This window comes from Polistes fuscatus, unplaced genomic scaffold, assembly GCF_010416935.1.
Source record: "Polistes fuscatus isolate 324 unplaced genomic scaffold, CU_Pfus_HIC Scaffold11, whole genome shotgun sequence".
NCBI classification, from domain to species: domain Eukaryota; kingdom Metazoa; phylum Arthropoda; class Insecta; order Hymenoptera; family Vespidae; genus Polistes; species Polistes fuscatus.
Window position 1 is genome coordinate 2,472,096 of NW_025113009.1, and position 15,610 is coordinate 2,487,705.

Genomic DNA, 15,610 nt, shown 5'->3' on the forward strand with positions numbered 1-15,610 from the left:
GATAAAGATAGAGATAAAGATAGAATCACTTTCCAGCGAATTAAACTGCAAGTAACCACGAAGATAGAACATCCTCGAAATTCTTCTCCCTTTTTTACGTCTCTCTTATTCTCTCTCTCTCTCTCTCTCTTTCTCTCTTTCTCTCTTTCTCCAAAGCTACTTACTACCTTTCCTTTTCCCAACGCGAATATTACTATATGTTTCCATCTCTTTCTTCATTTTTGTTCATCTACCATTTCTCTCTTTTTTTCAATGCGGATCATTTTAATTATACTTCTCCATTTTAATTACCACACTCGGACGAGAAACGCGTTTACATCTCTCGCTAATCAACTTAAACGAGTAGTATTTCATTGTTTCACCGCGAAAGAGAAGGGAGGGAAAGATGAGAGCTCGAAAAATAACTGAATATTCCAAAATATTATCCACACATTTTTATATTTCGCTGGAATTTTTTGCTTTGAAAGGTTGATGGGAAAAGACACCATTTGTCGTTCGTTTATTCGTTCGTTTCTTTTTCTCTCTCTCTCTCTCTTTTCTGTCTCTCTTTCTATCAATTTATTTATTTTACTTTTGGAAAAAAGCTTACGCGATTCAAAGGGAAACACAATTAAAAGTGTCTTTCGTCGATACTCGTTTTTACTCGGATTATAATATCTCTGTCTCTCTCTTTCTTTCTTTTTCTCTCTCTCTCTCTCTCCCTCTATGTCTCCTTTTCTTTATCTTTTTCTTTCGTAGCAATTTATAGAACAGGACTTTGACGTAAACGTGTCCCAGGACAGACGTCGTTACTCCGGCAAACTCATTGTCGGTTCGAAACTTTACCTTTCGTTTCGCTTAGAAGACGAAGAAAGCATCTTTTGAAAGCGTTGTGAAACGAGAGAATGAGAGAGAAAGGTGAAAGAGAATGATAAAGAGAAAGGGAGAAAGAGAAAATCTATTTGTAGAATTACGGAGTTTTAGCCCCAGGTATTTTTCTCCATTTACAGACTCCTCCTCCTCCCCGTTCTTTCTCCCTTGAAACGCGACACATTTGCATCACACAATATATATATATGTATTAAAATGTATATATTATTTTATGGATATGTAAGTGCTAATAATTATGATAATGCACTAATTGTAAATCAGAAAGGAACAATTTATTTCACGATTCATTTCATAATGCTTTTAATAATTTTATTACATACATAATAAATTATGAAATAAGAGTATTCGATGGAAGCAAACTTTAATATGGAATAATTTTATATTACACATTTGCGATATTATTTTACATAATATAATTCTTTATGAAAGGAAAAAATTCCTGTTCGCGACTCTGTTCACTAGTAACACCAATTACGGGACACTCTATATATACTGCAATTGGAAGATTCATATCATCGAATAAGAAAAAATTATATTCTAATAATAATAATAATAATAATAATAATTCTATCTAACGAACCAATATCGATTTTATTTCTTTATATTTTCTCGATAAAACAACTTTTGACCTACCCTGTATATACAAAGTTTGTACCGTAGTACCAATTATATAGAATCGCAAACGATAGTGATTCCGCATAAGCGAATAAAGAGCTTACGTTATCGATTTTCTAGACCGAATAGATCGAAGAAAAAGAAAGAGAGAAAAATATTCGAATTATTATTGCGAAAACATAGTTTCGATCAATCATCATTCCCACGGTTAGAGTTCTTTTCTCTCCCTCTGATTTCGTTTTTTTTTTTTTTTTTATTATTTTCTTCTCCCTAGCACCATCAGGGAAAATCACGTCCCGATGGAAAAAGCATAAGCCTTCGTTATCGAACAAAATTTAACCGAAAAAAGCTCGTAACTCGGCACGATTTTCTCCACCGGTAGAGATTTTTGTTTTATGACAGTGCGGCAAAGACCGGCAGGCAGAACTGAAAATTGAAACGATTTCGATAAATTCTTATTGATGATTCGTTTCGTGGCTCGTTTATTTATTACTTTGCAACGCTATCGTATTATTCATTCACTCGTATATGATGGAATCATTTATTTATTCGTTTTACCTATCCTCGTATAATTATTAATATCGATGCACATCGAAGCGATCACAATTTTTCTATTTACATTCGTGTAAATCCTCCCCGTTCGATCGTGGAGAATAATTTATAGACTCGAAAGTAAAATTCGATAGCCGATATTGGAGAAATTCGCGCGAGGTAATTATTTACTCGTAAATAAACGTTTCGAATTAACATATTGTATATATATATATATAAAAGAAGGAAAAAAATATGGAATAAAAAAAATTAAAAAAAACTTCCAAAAAAAAAATAAAAAACAAACAAAAAGAAACGGAAAAAAATATTTATTGTCAAAGTTATGAAGCTCGGTTCGACCAATATCGATCATTCATTCGACCATACATTTAAGATGATTATCGACGAGCATCAAAGTGAAATACGGGCAACGAATACCGCTTTAGTTTTCGACTGAAGTTTAAACTCTGACGCGAACTTTAAAGCCTGCACGAGTAACAACGAGCTCCCTTGCTTTTTCGTCGAAAGAAGAGAATCTAACCGTTTCCAACCAAATCCTACCAACGTAGCTACTCAAAATTCAAAACACTCTTCCTCCTTTCAACCAATTTTACTAGTTTCATTTTAAATTAGAGAAATGTGAGTAAATACTTCGCATACGTTGCGGTTGTACAAATGTGTTTACCTTAGCGATTCCATAATATTATTTTTTAAAGATTCAATTTTATTCTCCTTCTTTTTCTCTCTCACACACACACACACGCTATCTCAATCTTTCTTTATCCGAGCTCATCTCGAAGATAATCGAACGATTATTTATTATTTTATGTACGTTGCGATCGTACAAATGTGTTTTATCTTCGCTATTTTAAAATATTATAATCCAAGACTTGAATTTTATTTTTTTTCTTCTATCTTACTGTTTATCTTCGTTTAACCGAGCTCATCTAAGAAGATAATCGAGTGATTATTTGTCGCGGCACGAGTAATTATCCATCTTCTTCATCTTTTAAAGAGGACAAAGATTTCGTCGGAACTTCCATCAAACTTTTCCTATCGATTTCACCGTTATAGACGATCTTTCAAAACGAACGACAGCTCGCAAATGGAGAACTTGATGGATGATCCCCGAGGGTTGTTATAATTATTCGATATTTACGTTAGTTCGACGTGTATTTCCCTACGAAATTAGAGATACGATTCTTTGATCATTTCGACAAACTAATAATAATCCTATTGTTCTTGGTAATCAAATAAATATACGAGCATTATTCGTTTGCACAAACGTTTACATTATTCTTGGAACGAATGGAAAAACATAACAAATAGCGACGAATAAAATGGCTAATGTTAAGTACATACACTTTAATAGTGAAAACCAGAAAAACACGGAAGACGCTTTCTTTCATTTATTCAACTGTGTTTCTCGTGCTACTATTACGCGTACATTTTCCACATTCTCTCAATAATAACTTGTCGAGTACGCAAAAAAGAAGCGACGACGTCATCGTAATGCAATAAAAAAAAAAAAAAGAAAAATAATAATAACAATAATTCGCGTAAATTTAATTAATTTCAATCTTCCAAATCGTGGGGCTAAAGTTTGCATTCGAAAAACACGACGACAAAAATTACATTTTAAACGTGTTATCAGCGTACGTCTGGATATATGATATACATACACGCTCGTTGAAATTAAATTATAGTGTCGAAAATATAAAAAAAAAAGAAATATGCAGAAAAAATGATTAGAACGAAAATTGTATGAACGAAATGACGAGAGAAACGAACCGATAAAAATTCACGCTCGGTATAAATATGATGCTTTTTCATTCTCTATCTCTCTTTCATTCTCTCAGTCTCACTATCCGGGAAGATAAATTGCAGGACGTTACGTGACAAAAGCCACGATGCGAAAGTACGTTTTTCGCTGGAACGTAGGTGAGCTTCGGTAGTGAAAGCACTCCTAATGACTTGCTACGGAAACAAAAACAACACGAGGGCTCGGAGCTTTTACCGCGACAGATCCTCATAAAAGTTTCCGTCCACGAGGGACAACAACTTCCCTTTTAGCAGCTTCGATCGGGCTGTTTGGCCGTGTTTAATTACGTCGATTAAAGCGTCCCGTGTCACCGCAAAGCGGTTCTCATGAACATCGACCATGGACCTATCTTTGTCCCTCGAGGAAGGAAACCAGTATTCGACCTTATCTCTGTATGTCTGTCTCTCCCTATATAAGCCCCCTGCCTACTCTTTTTCTAGTCTAGTAGAAACCCTAATACAAGGAGCCAGGGCTGCACGTGATAGGTCAATCGGTTCGTAGAATCAAACTCTCTGATCGACATCGAAGAACCAACCTGCCGTGCACGTTTCTACCATCGAAAATTCTTTCTATCTCTCTCTCCTCGTCTCCCAACTATCGATTCACGTGTTCATCGGTGTCCACACTCGACCGATTTGGCCGAAATCCCTACTTGCGTTCTAAATCGAGAAAATGATGGTCCCCTAGTACGAGACCCAATCGGTTCTCCGCACCTTTACTCCTTTTATATTTCTTTATTTCTTCTTTCTTTTCTTTTTTTTTCTCTCTCCTCGAGAAATGAAAAAGAAAATTGTAATTCTTTTTAAGCGATAAGAATGAAGAATAATCCCTAGATAGGAAAATAAAAATAAGTCGGATCGAGTTTATCGATTAACTATTACCGTCGATTTCAAAAGTTCACAACGAGTGGTTCCACGCGAAAGACCGAAATCGTTTCGAGAAAGAAACGTTCGAAATTCTAAAAGTTGGATATCCTCATTGACCGACAAAGAACGTCGCTCGAGTGCACCGATTTACTCGAACGACCACTCTTTCCTCTCTCTCTCTCCCCCCTCTCATCCCTCTCTCTCTTTCTCTATCTCTTTCTATTCTTACACGCTTCGTCGGACTCAAAAGTTTCGGCATAATTTGCTTCCTTCCATATACGATATGGGTGAGCTTGTATTTTTTCAAAAAAAAGAAAGAAAAAGAGAAAAAACGACGATTGACGTGACAACGATCAAGATTTATTACAAGTAATCAGCATTCACCGACGACTGAACGAATGATCGAACGAATTTGACGCGAAGGAAAAAATAAAAATGTATGAAAGGAAAAAGAGAGAGAGAGAGATGAAATCTTAATGATAAGAGACAAGAAAGCTTTCAGATTTTCCTACGAATGTATTATATTACATATAAAAAAAAGAATAAAAGGGAAAGGGAAAGAGAGAGAGAGAGAAAAAATGAAAAGTTAGGTTTGATTTGTCAAAGTCTGAAACGATCGTAGAGCAGAGTAGTCAATTGAAACTCTTGTCCCTATTCCCCTCGCGTAGGACGCAAAGCGTGAATTTAAACGAGATGAATCACGACCGATTCGAATACTGCGGAAGGGAAATAGGGGGTTGGTCCATTCCCTTTTTGTAATCATAATCAATCGATCTCTTCTAATTCGAGCAATCTCATTAGTTTCGAACGATCGACGTCGAGCACGTATAGATGGATAGAACCTGATCAAAGGCTAAATCCCGAATTTCCTAACTGACTCTGATCATCGTTAAATCAGGATTATCCACTCGAAATACATGAAGGACGTTGCTCGATCGTTAACGATCGGAAGATTCATTTCGCGGCTAATCAACGTTTCAAGGATGAGCCAAGAAACGAAACGGAACATGGAATATCTTAAATGTTCGATGACCCAGCATAGTCATTTTGGGAATGGAACGAATCTAACCAAAACCAACTTGCTCTTCAATCGAGAACTAGTCGCCCTTCTTGTCTTCTCTCTCTCTCTCTCTCTCTCATTTACTCTTTCTCTTTTACTCTCTTTCCTTCTCTCCAGACATTCTGATCCGGATTTCAACTTTCCCCTATCTACCGAGATACGCTCGAGTTTCATTTCGAAAGACGTTTCCTCTATCTCCGACCGCAGCATCATGGACTATTTTCACTTTGATAGGGCCAAGGGTTAATCGTAAAAGGAACGAAATTTTCTAACGTTTAATCGAAAAATCTTAAACGAACGAATTCATTTGTTTTAAATAAGGATTCAAAAGTTTCTTTCTCATTTTCTAATGAATTTTTATAAGGTAGATGAATACTTTTCGAAATTATCGGCATCCCCTTTGAAATAATTGCACTCTGCTAGATAAACGTATTATCGATTATACCTCTTTCTCTTTCACCTCCTTCTCCTCCTCCTCCTCTTCCTTCTTCTTCTCTTTCTCTCTGCTATAGAAACTATATTTCTGAACTTAGTATGTTCTAAACGTCTAACCGCGTAGGTACTTATAGTATAGAGCAAGGAGAGTTAGAACTCTCCTTATTGGTAGTAAAAGGGCACGTTTAGGGCGGACAACCGTGAACCGGCACGCCTTGCTAACAAAGTTTCTCCTAGAATGTCCGATCAAGACTATCCATTTCCTTACTTAACTTAACATCGTGTACATGCATGCTTCGATGAATATAGTACCACCAGCGAAGGTTAGGTTAAGGATTAAAATCGAGAAATGCATACATTGGTATAACAGGAAATTCTCTTATGTCCTTCTGCATCGTTTTACGTCAAACACAGAGACACGCATAAATGCATACACGTTTTACCAAGAGAGAAAGCAGCAACGTTACATGGGAAAAGCCAAGGACGTCTGGTTCGAGGTCCACCGGAAATTATTTCATTTCCGATAGTCTTTATTTTTCCGCCATTTTTCCTTCACCGAATTTCTACCTTCTTCTACACTTTTTTCTAACACAGTTAGATGTACTCGCAAAGTCAACGCGGCTTCTTCAATTTTTTAAGGTACACGTAGAGAAAAAATCTTATTCTTCCTGTTCCTTTCTCTCTCTTTCTCTCTCTCTCTCTTGAGAAATAAAACCAAAGAAAAATATGTTTGGACCTGTGAAACGAGTGTCATCCTCCTAAATTTATTCCATTAATTTTTAAATTCCGCATTACCTACACCATTTCAACAAGTTCTTTTTTTTTTTCTTTTTTCTTCGAATCTCAATAACGTACGTTAAGCTTTACGATACTACCGATCGGTAATTTCGATGAAAGTTCTACGAATTCAAGTTTTTCTTTACGATTTCGCAAACGTTTTATTCGGTCTTTTAAAACACGTCCCAAGTGTATAATACGGGAAGTATAATAAACCTTTATACAAGATTACTATAATATATTTTCAAGAGAAACATCAGATCTATGAAATAAAAAGATGAATAAAATGAGAAATATCGTTTATCTTTAAGATTGAATTTTTCTCACGTACAAGAGAGTCTAATAACATTGACTTTTGAAATGACAACTCGTGGAAGAAAAAGTTTTATTGAGAAAATGAAGAAAAACTTAATGAAGCTCTCTCTCTCTCTCTCTTTATCTACGATTTCTTTTCTCTATGATTATTTACAGAGATGTGAGGAATGATCACGTGGGTGATGGTCGGGCTGCTCCTGGCTGCGGAAACTTGCGGCAGAAACGTCCAATCTGGAAACGGGAAGGAGGAGACGAAACAGAAGAACGGCCTGAAGGGAATAGCCACGGATGAGGAGGACATCTATCGTAAGTATATATACATGTACATATATATTGTATATTACAAAAGTACATATGTACCATATACCGAAAAGAACCTTAAAACAAGTAGAAGGAGAAAAGAGAAGTAGCTTGCTTCGAAGAAAAGTTCAACTCCCTTCGAAACCCTCGAAGAAAATACTGAAAAGGGGAGGGTATAACGGATCTATGATTTGTTCGAGTGGTTCAAGTTTATCCTTTTGATCGGGACCCACTAATCCGCGTACCATACAACTCGTATAAAACCTCCTACAAATCTTTATTTCTTTAATAAATAAATAAATAAATAAATAAATAAATATAAATTTATATATGTCCCACCTCCCCATTAAAAATGTTTTATTCGATCGTAAAGAATAGGACGTCATAGTTCGGAAAAATGTTGAGTTCCAAAGTTCGTGTTCCAATTCTATTTGAAAGAAGAACACGCTTCTTCTCCTAACTCTAGTTTGCCTGTCGACTTTATATTATCGAAAGTTCGAGGTTCGTAACAAAGGATTGATCGTCGAAGGAAAATCGAGACGGTGGAAGAGAAACGATCGAATCAATGGCGATAGCACAACTCTCGTCGTTCTAAACTCAACTCCAAACCGAGAGTTTAGAGTTCTGCGAAATTCTACTATTTGCTTCGAACGATCCTATACGATAGGATAGATAGATAGATATATATGTGATCCTCTTTTTTATCCCCGTTGAGCGTTAGTTACGAGAGGATTAAAAAAAAAGCTCCAATGCACGAGAATAACACGACGGAATCGATCACGATTGCTGAAAACTCAACGACCAGGTGTGATGTATCAAATTAATAACTGATATATATACATGTAACACTATATGTGTGTGTATGTGTGTATATATGCATATACGTGTACGTGAACGCTGATGCGTAAAACTAATTATTCAGTTATCGAGTAAATAGATTTAGAAGTTAGATGGATTTCATTTTTTCTCTCTCAGAAAAATTGGTTATTTTTTTTTAATAATTTTTAACTATCAATTTTCTCGTGTTTTTTTGTTTTACACCATAACATGAAATTACGATGCTCGACGAGATATTTTTCATTTTTGTTTTAAAACGGAAAAAAAAAATAAAAAGGAAATAAAAACATTTAATTAAATTTATAATTGTGCGAATAATCATGACAAGTGAACTAATTATAAGTCACAGTATGGAAACAAATTAAATAGATAATTTATATTGTATATTATAAAATAAATCATTAAATCAATTAGTATCATTTTTCAAGATAATCCACTGTCATAATTACCGAAGTAATTATTCACGATACAACATATATATATGTATAAATATATGCATACACGTATAATGAACACAGATTTAATAAATTAATTATTTCCTTGTTGAATAAATAATTTTTGAAATCATATATACATTTTAATATCTCTCTCTTATTGAAAAGAAAAAATACAAAAACTAATTTTCAATATTCTTCGACGATCAAATTCATAAGATAGAAAATAACGAAATATATGTTAGAAAAGAAATGATCTAACAAATACACATCCTCATGGTGGATCTCTTTTTCATTGTTTCAGGTCTAACGTGCTACACTTGCGTCAACGTCAGCGACAACCAGGTATCGAATCGACGAGTCCATTAAACTCTCCTTTAAGAGTCCCTAATACCTCGATTGTGTGCCAGCTTGGAGGCACAATTTCGTCCAAATCGGAGGATAGTTGTGGCATCGATTTCGACTTCTTTTAAACTCTTTTCTTCATTCTTTCTCTCTCTCTCTCTCTCTCACACACTCTTTCTTTATCTTTCTCATTTATCTATCTATCTTTCCCTCTCACCATTTCGTTCAAGTTGTCTCAAGGGAGAATTGCCAATATCGGTCCAGTTGGCGATTTTTCTATCGCCGATCGGAAACACGAAATTATAGCCGAGTAGATTGCAACGAGTGCATTGGTCGGAGGGGGGGGGGCAGAATAAATTCTGCGCACGTCGGTATACACAAGCCTTTCCGGTTCCGAAAAAACTGAACGCCAAAAAATATACTTTCAAATACATAGATAACGCATACACATACACATTTATATTTATATATATATATATACGCAAAAGAGTAGTAACGTATTTATATATGTATAGAAATATATAACTCGGTCCATTACCGTCCAAGCCTCGCTTAAATTATTGTCTCATTGAATATTCTATTCGGACGTACCATTCAGAAAACACAAAAGAGCTGGTCTAGTCGTCGCGTACTTGCCTACTACGGGCCGTTTCTTCCTTTGCACTGTGCGATTCTTCACTTTCGTTCTTTCGCGTAATTTTTCATCAAAGTAAGAAAAAGAAAAAATAAAATAAAATAAAATAGAAAAGTAAAAGGAATTTAAAAAAATAGGAAAAGAACAAAAAAAAAAAAAGAAAAAAAAAAGAAAAAGGAAACGAGAAACGAGAGATATGAATAATTAAAAGAGGATTTTAAGAAGTTTCCGAGCATCCTGAGAATATCTCTTTTTTTCTTTTTGGCTTTCTTTCTTTCTTTCTTTCTCTCAATTTTTATTATTATTATTAATATCATTAAAGTTTTTACCATTTGCAAGCATTTAGATAGTTGCGACGAAAAGGTACTGAATAATAAAAAGAGCAAAACTTGAATCCTTTCGTTACTAACGATCCGTGTACGATTTGTTCGTGAAAAAATCTCACCAATTCCATACAGAAATCGTGTGTCATGTATAAACTAATTTATATAGAAAACATTACGGTGAACGTAATAGTTAAATATAATATTATCCCGATATATCTCGTTTCATCTAACTATTCTTCTTTTCTATATGTTTTTTTTTTTTCTAATAGATTTTTTAATACTCGTTATTTCTGTACAGATGTGCAACGAATGGGCGATAGATACGCCATGTCCGGCAGGCGACCGTGACTTCTGCCGATCCCTGCACATTTTGGATAGCCGAGGGAACAGCGTTTTGGCAAGCAAATTTTATTTTCTACTTGAGACCCTATCAAACTTATTTTACTTCCACTTGTGATACCTTAAATGACAATGTCACTTTCCAAATGATCGAAACGTTACATATCACGTTCTTGCTAATACGTTATTTTTAATATTCTCATCGATCAATTGACTATTTTCAATTCTCTTAACTCTTTCTCTTTCTCTTTCTCTTTCTCTTAATTTCTTTATCTTTATCTATTTATCTTTCGAATCAATTTACCCTTACTTTCTCAGACATTTCTCTAAATTGTTTCGACCGCCTTAAAAACTCTCCCCAAAAGTTAAAAGTTAACGATTAACAAAATCCCATTACATTTCCCCGCCGCAAATTATTCGAATGGGTCGTTTAAAAGTTATCCCACGAAATAAGAGCAACTTATTTCAATCCCTCTGAAAACTTTTCTGCCGCAGGTGAGCAAAAGCTGTGCGAGTAGTGCGGAATGTGGCCCATCCTCCGTCGGTTGTATTCCAGTGGACACGCAGCAGGTGGGGGAAAAATACGCGATATCTGCTAAAAAAAAAAGAAAAAAGAAAAAATAAGAAAAAAAATAAAATGCGAAAGATAGGAAAAGAGTAAAAGAAAAAAAAGAAGAAAATTATTATAAATTCGATGAATTTCATTCCTTACAGGTCTGCATAAGTTGCTGCGATCTGAGCTACTGCAACGTCGAGTCGCCAACAAACTCGTCGAACGCGGTTTATTCGCTCAAACGACGGGCCAAACCGAAAACGAAACGCAAACGACCCGGTAGAAACGGAGTCGATGGTACGGATTCAAGGTTTTACGGATCCGGAGTGTTCTGGCTCTTAGCCTCGATCTTCTATGCATATCATTGCTGAGAAAGGATGAAAGGGATAGAGAGAGAGAAGAGAGAGAAAGAGAGAGAGAGAGAGGGAAAGAAAGAAAGAGAGAAAGAACATCGACTCGGGCCAACTTGCAATCTCAAAGTCTCTCTTTGATTATCTTCCATTAAAAATGGAGAGAAAGATTAAGGAATGCGTATGAGCGTATGAATATCTACCTTTTCTAGAGAGGAGGGGGGAGGTGGGGGAGGAAAAAGAACAGAGAAAATAAAGAAAAAAATAGATTCTCTCATCGTCGTCATCCTTTTCCTCGGATTACGCGCAGACGTTTGCGAAAATTCCTCGCCGAAATATTCCGAGAGATGATGGTTCTTTTCTTCTTTTTTTTTCTTTTTTTTTTTTCTTTTCGTGGGTTTCGGTAGAAAATATTAAAAAAATAAAATAAAATAAAATAAAATCAAATAAAATCAAATCAAAAATGATATAATATATATATAAAAAGAATATAAAAAAAAAAGAAAAAAAAAAAAAACGAGACACGCACACTGACACGCAAACCTCTTCGTGTACGTACACATATCCCAGACGCGAATTTTTTTCGTGCGCGACGGTCCATCGCGAGCGCGACTTTAAGCTCGCTCGATGTGTTCACATCGCCCCTTATATATTTATACATAATATTATATTATATACATATTAAATATATTATATATATATATACATATACATATATACGTCTAATAGCATACGTATATGTATATACGTAAAAAAAAAAGAAAAAAAAATGGGCTCCTAAACGATTCTCTACGATCACGATATATGTCGTACGCTTCGATATATCGTACGGTCCAATTTTCCTGTGCTTCGTCTTTTCCCTCCCCCCTTCCCCCTTCATCTCCCTTTTTCAAGAGAACATGCATATATATATATATACACTTATACAAAGAAAAAGACACATATTATATATATATATATATATTTAAACCTACACGTATTCTCAAAGAAAGAAGACTTCTTTTCGTCGAGCGAACAAAGAACGTCGATTTTCGCTAGAAAATTATGCGAGGGAGACGATCTTCTATCTATTATTATGCTCCTCCGATGTCCGAATATGTATACTACGATAAAAAAGCCTGCTCTGGCTATCCTTAATTTTCTACTTTACTCGTGAGAGGAATATGAAAGAAGGAAAGAAAAATAAAGACAGAGAGAAAGAAGGTGATTAAAAAAAAAAAAAAAGGGGAGGAGAGTACGTAAGAAAAAGAAATCTCTCTGAATATTTCGCGATATTGATCGAGGATAATTAAAAAAAAAAAGAAGAAAAGAAATCTAAATCAAAGCAAACAACAACACTTCGCAACTCGTTTAGTATTAATTTAGAGATTAAAGAGATATATATATATATATACATATATATCGGATACGAGGATTATCGAGATTCGATCTCGAGAAGATCATCGTCGTGTCGTAGTTAAAAAGAATAAAAATTAAATAATTCGGCACCGTAATTGTGTGTCGGGGTGATGAAAAAAGGAATTGTTTCATTCTCATAGTATCGTAGTTGCCATGCCTTGTTAGAAGGAGATAAGATATAATTAAACGAAAAGAAAGACAAAGAGAAGTTTTGAGCAATGTGAGAGGAGAGAGACAGACAAAATTACATTATTAAAATAAATTACATTCGCGTATGCTATAATCTCGTACATTATTCATATATTATACAAAGATTAAAATATATAATTAAGCACGATTTAAATAAATAAATCAAAGGATCTTCCTCTCGATGGTTCTAATCTCGACTTAAAGAAAATATAAAAAATAAAAAGAACTCAATAAAGGAGAAAGATAAAGGGAGAGGTAGAGAGAGAGAGAGAGAGAGAAAGAGCGGGAGAAGAAATAGGAGAATCAGAACGTTAATTTTCGAGGGCGCACCAAACAAAAAAAATAGGAGAAGAAAAAATACGTTCCTTTCTTGTCGCAAGAACCATTAAGTGCTGATTATCTCGTCCGTTCTCTAGCAAATGATAAAATTAAAATTCACGGTGGCACCGGTGGAGAATGGAAAGTTTTTTCTCCCTTTCCTCGCTAACCGACTCTTCTTCCTCTTCGGTCCAACCCTTAAAGCAATTTCTTTTTTCTCTCAGCGCGAAGAGATTATCCACTAACCCGTTTAATCTGTCCTATCCAAAGAGCATGTACCTTTTCCTTTCCATCCTCCCTACCTTCCTTCATTTCTACTATCCTCGTACGAGGATAAAATGCAAAAAAATATAATGCATTCTGTATGTCCCTGCTGACTCGTTTGAGCTTTCGCTACCTGCGAACCAGAGCTACGTGTACTAGAATCATTGATCCTTATCCTCGAAGCGACTGTTCAATTTTGTCCACGATCTTTCACGGTACGTCCTGGAAATCGAGGTTAATCTTTGAGATAAGATCAAAATCTTACTTTACGTTTTTACGGACCACGAGCGAGTACCGTTGTTGCTGCTATTGTTGCTGCTACTGCTGCTGCTGATGATGATGATGACGATGACGATGACGATGATGATGATGATGATGATGATGATATTGATGCTGATACTGCTGTGTTGCTCTATTTCTTCTATTCTCTAACGCGTGCATATACGAACGATGCGAAGCTCAAGGGACTCGAGAGATTTTCTTAAATCCTAAGTGACTGTCAAACCGAGAGAAAGATTAAACGCGCTTATCCTTTAACGCAATATAATCGATCGAACGTTGAGCTTCGTTAATCGAGATATCCATACAAACTATGTTGCATGTATCGAGGATCGACAGCGCACTTTGCGACGATGGAATTTCAATGAAAGATAAACCGAAATGATGCGTACCTAAAACTTGTTTACATACCTACAGACTCGCCTATTACAGACTACTTATTGCTATAAACGATTATTAACAATTATATACATATATTCATATATTGTTTATATATATGCATATATATGTATATAATTTATATATATATATATATTATGATATAGACACTATACATTGTTTCGGCATGATGTAAGAATACTGTTGGTAATGAAATAAAAAAAAAGATATACTTGTCATATTTTGTTCATCATCCTTCTCGTTTGCAAAAATTCAAATCAATATAAAAATTCTTAGAAATTTGCATCATCCTGGTTTCACCCCTAAAAATACAACAGACAATCTGTAAAATCCTCAAACCATTCAGCCTTTTATCAACATTAATATTCCTATCCAATTAGGAACCAATTCTGCATCTTCTGAACAAGAATTTGCTACACGATGAAGTTAATGCACTAAAAATTAGGGATTGGAATAATTCGAAAAGAAAGATTCGGAAATCAAATCAGACGTTAACATTTTCTCTGTTTAATCCTGCAATAATTAGTAATTAGTAGTAATTAATAAGTCGGACATGAATAAATGCAACGACTTGATCAAAACAGAACAAACATTTGCTTATGTCACTAGACGTAACACTAATAAACTTAATACCCCATGTTAACTACTAGAAATTTCAGATAAAAGCATGTACGAACTAATCGGATATACGGTGACACGGTGAAATCCCTTTATTAAGAGGTGTGAGAAATTCTTCCTGTGGAAAACCAAAGCTCTCACGTAGACCACCGAGTTTACACTTGTTTCTTTTTTTTTTCGTTGGTCAAAAGTTTTCTCGGACTTTCCACTATCCTGGTTTCATTTATATATACACACGTATATATATATATACAGTAAAAGTAGAGTTTCCAACGAAATAAATTAGTTAAATGAATTTTAGTTAGAAACTAGTTCTACGTGGATAAACGCATTTTTGCATATATCGTCGTGTCTTCCTCTTAACGTTCTTCCAAATTATTCATCCGGCGAACCATGAAAATGAATTACTTTACGTTGATCACATTTACTATTGTAAGTATACTCCATATTTATTCAATGATTTATATACGAGTTCGTTAAATAAGTGTTGATGATTAAATTAGTTGAAAAGATTAAACGAAAAATTAATTTTTTAAATTAAATGACAGAGACGGAATTCGTTTAATTAAATGATCAAAGCTAAATTAATAAATTTAATAGATTCAAAGGAGATTTTTCAAACCTAACGCGATGGAAGTTAAATTTCTTTGATTAACATTTAAAACTATATTCTTCAAACTAATTGTTAAGGGTTAAATTTTTAAAACTCAATAATGAACGATAAATTTCTAAAACT

The 15,610-nt window shown here is 34.7% G+C and overlaps 1 protein-coding gene across 2 annotated transcripts in view; it reads left to right on the plus strand.

Moving 5' to 3' along the window:
* LOC122526260 overlaps window positions 1-11,567 on the plus strand; it is a 38,454-nt gene extending 26,887 nt beyond the window's left edge. For both annotated transcript variants that reach the window (XM_043649556.1, XM_043649557.1), the window contains exons 2-6: window positions 7,448-7,597; window positions 9,167-9,207; window positions 10,466-10,564; window positions 11,002-11,076; window positions 11,221-11,567. In XM_043649556.1, coding sequence (XP_043505491.1) covers window positions 7,459-7,597; window positions 9,167-9,207; window positions 10,466-10,564; window positions 11,002-11,076; window positions 11,221-11,430 — 564 coding nt within the window. In that variant the 5' untranslated portion in view covers window positions 7,448-7,458 and the 3' untranslated portion in view covers window positions 11,431-11,567. The remainder of the gene's footprint in view (window positions 1-7,447; window positions 7,598-9,166; window positions 9,208-10,465; window positions 10,565-11,001; window positions 11,077-11,220) is intronic.
* Window positions 11,568-15,610: the final 4,043 nt, after the last annotated feature.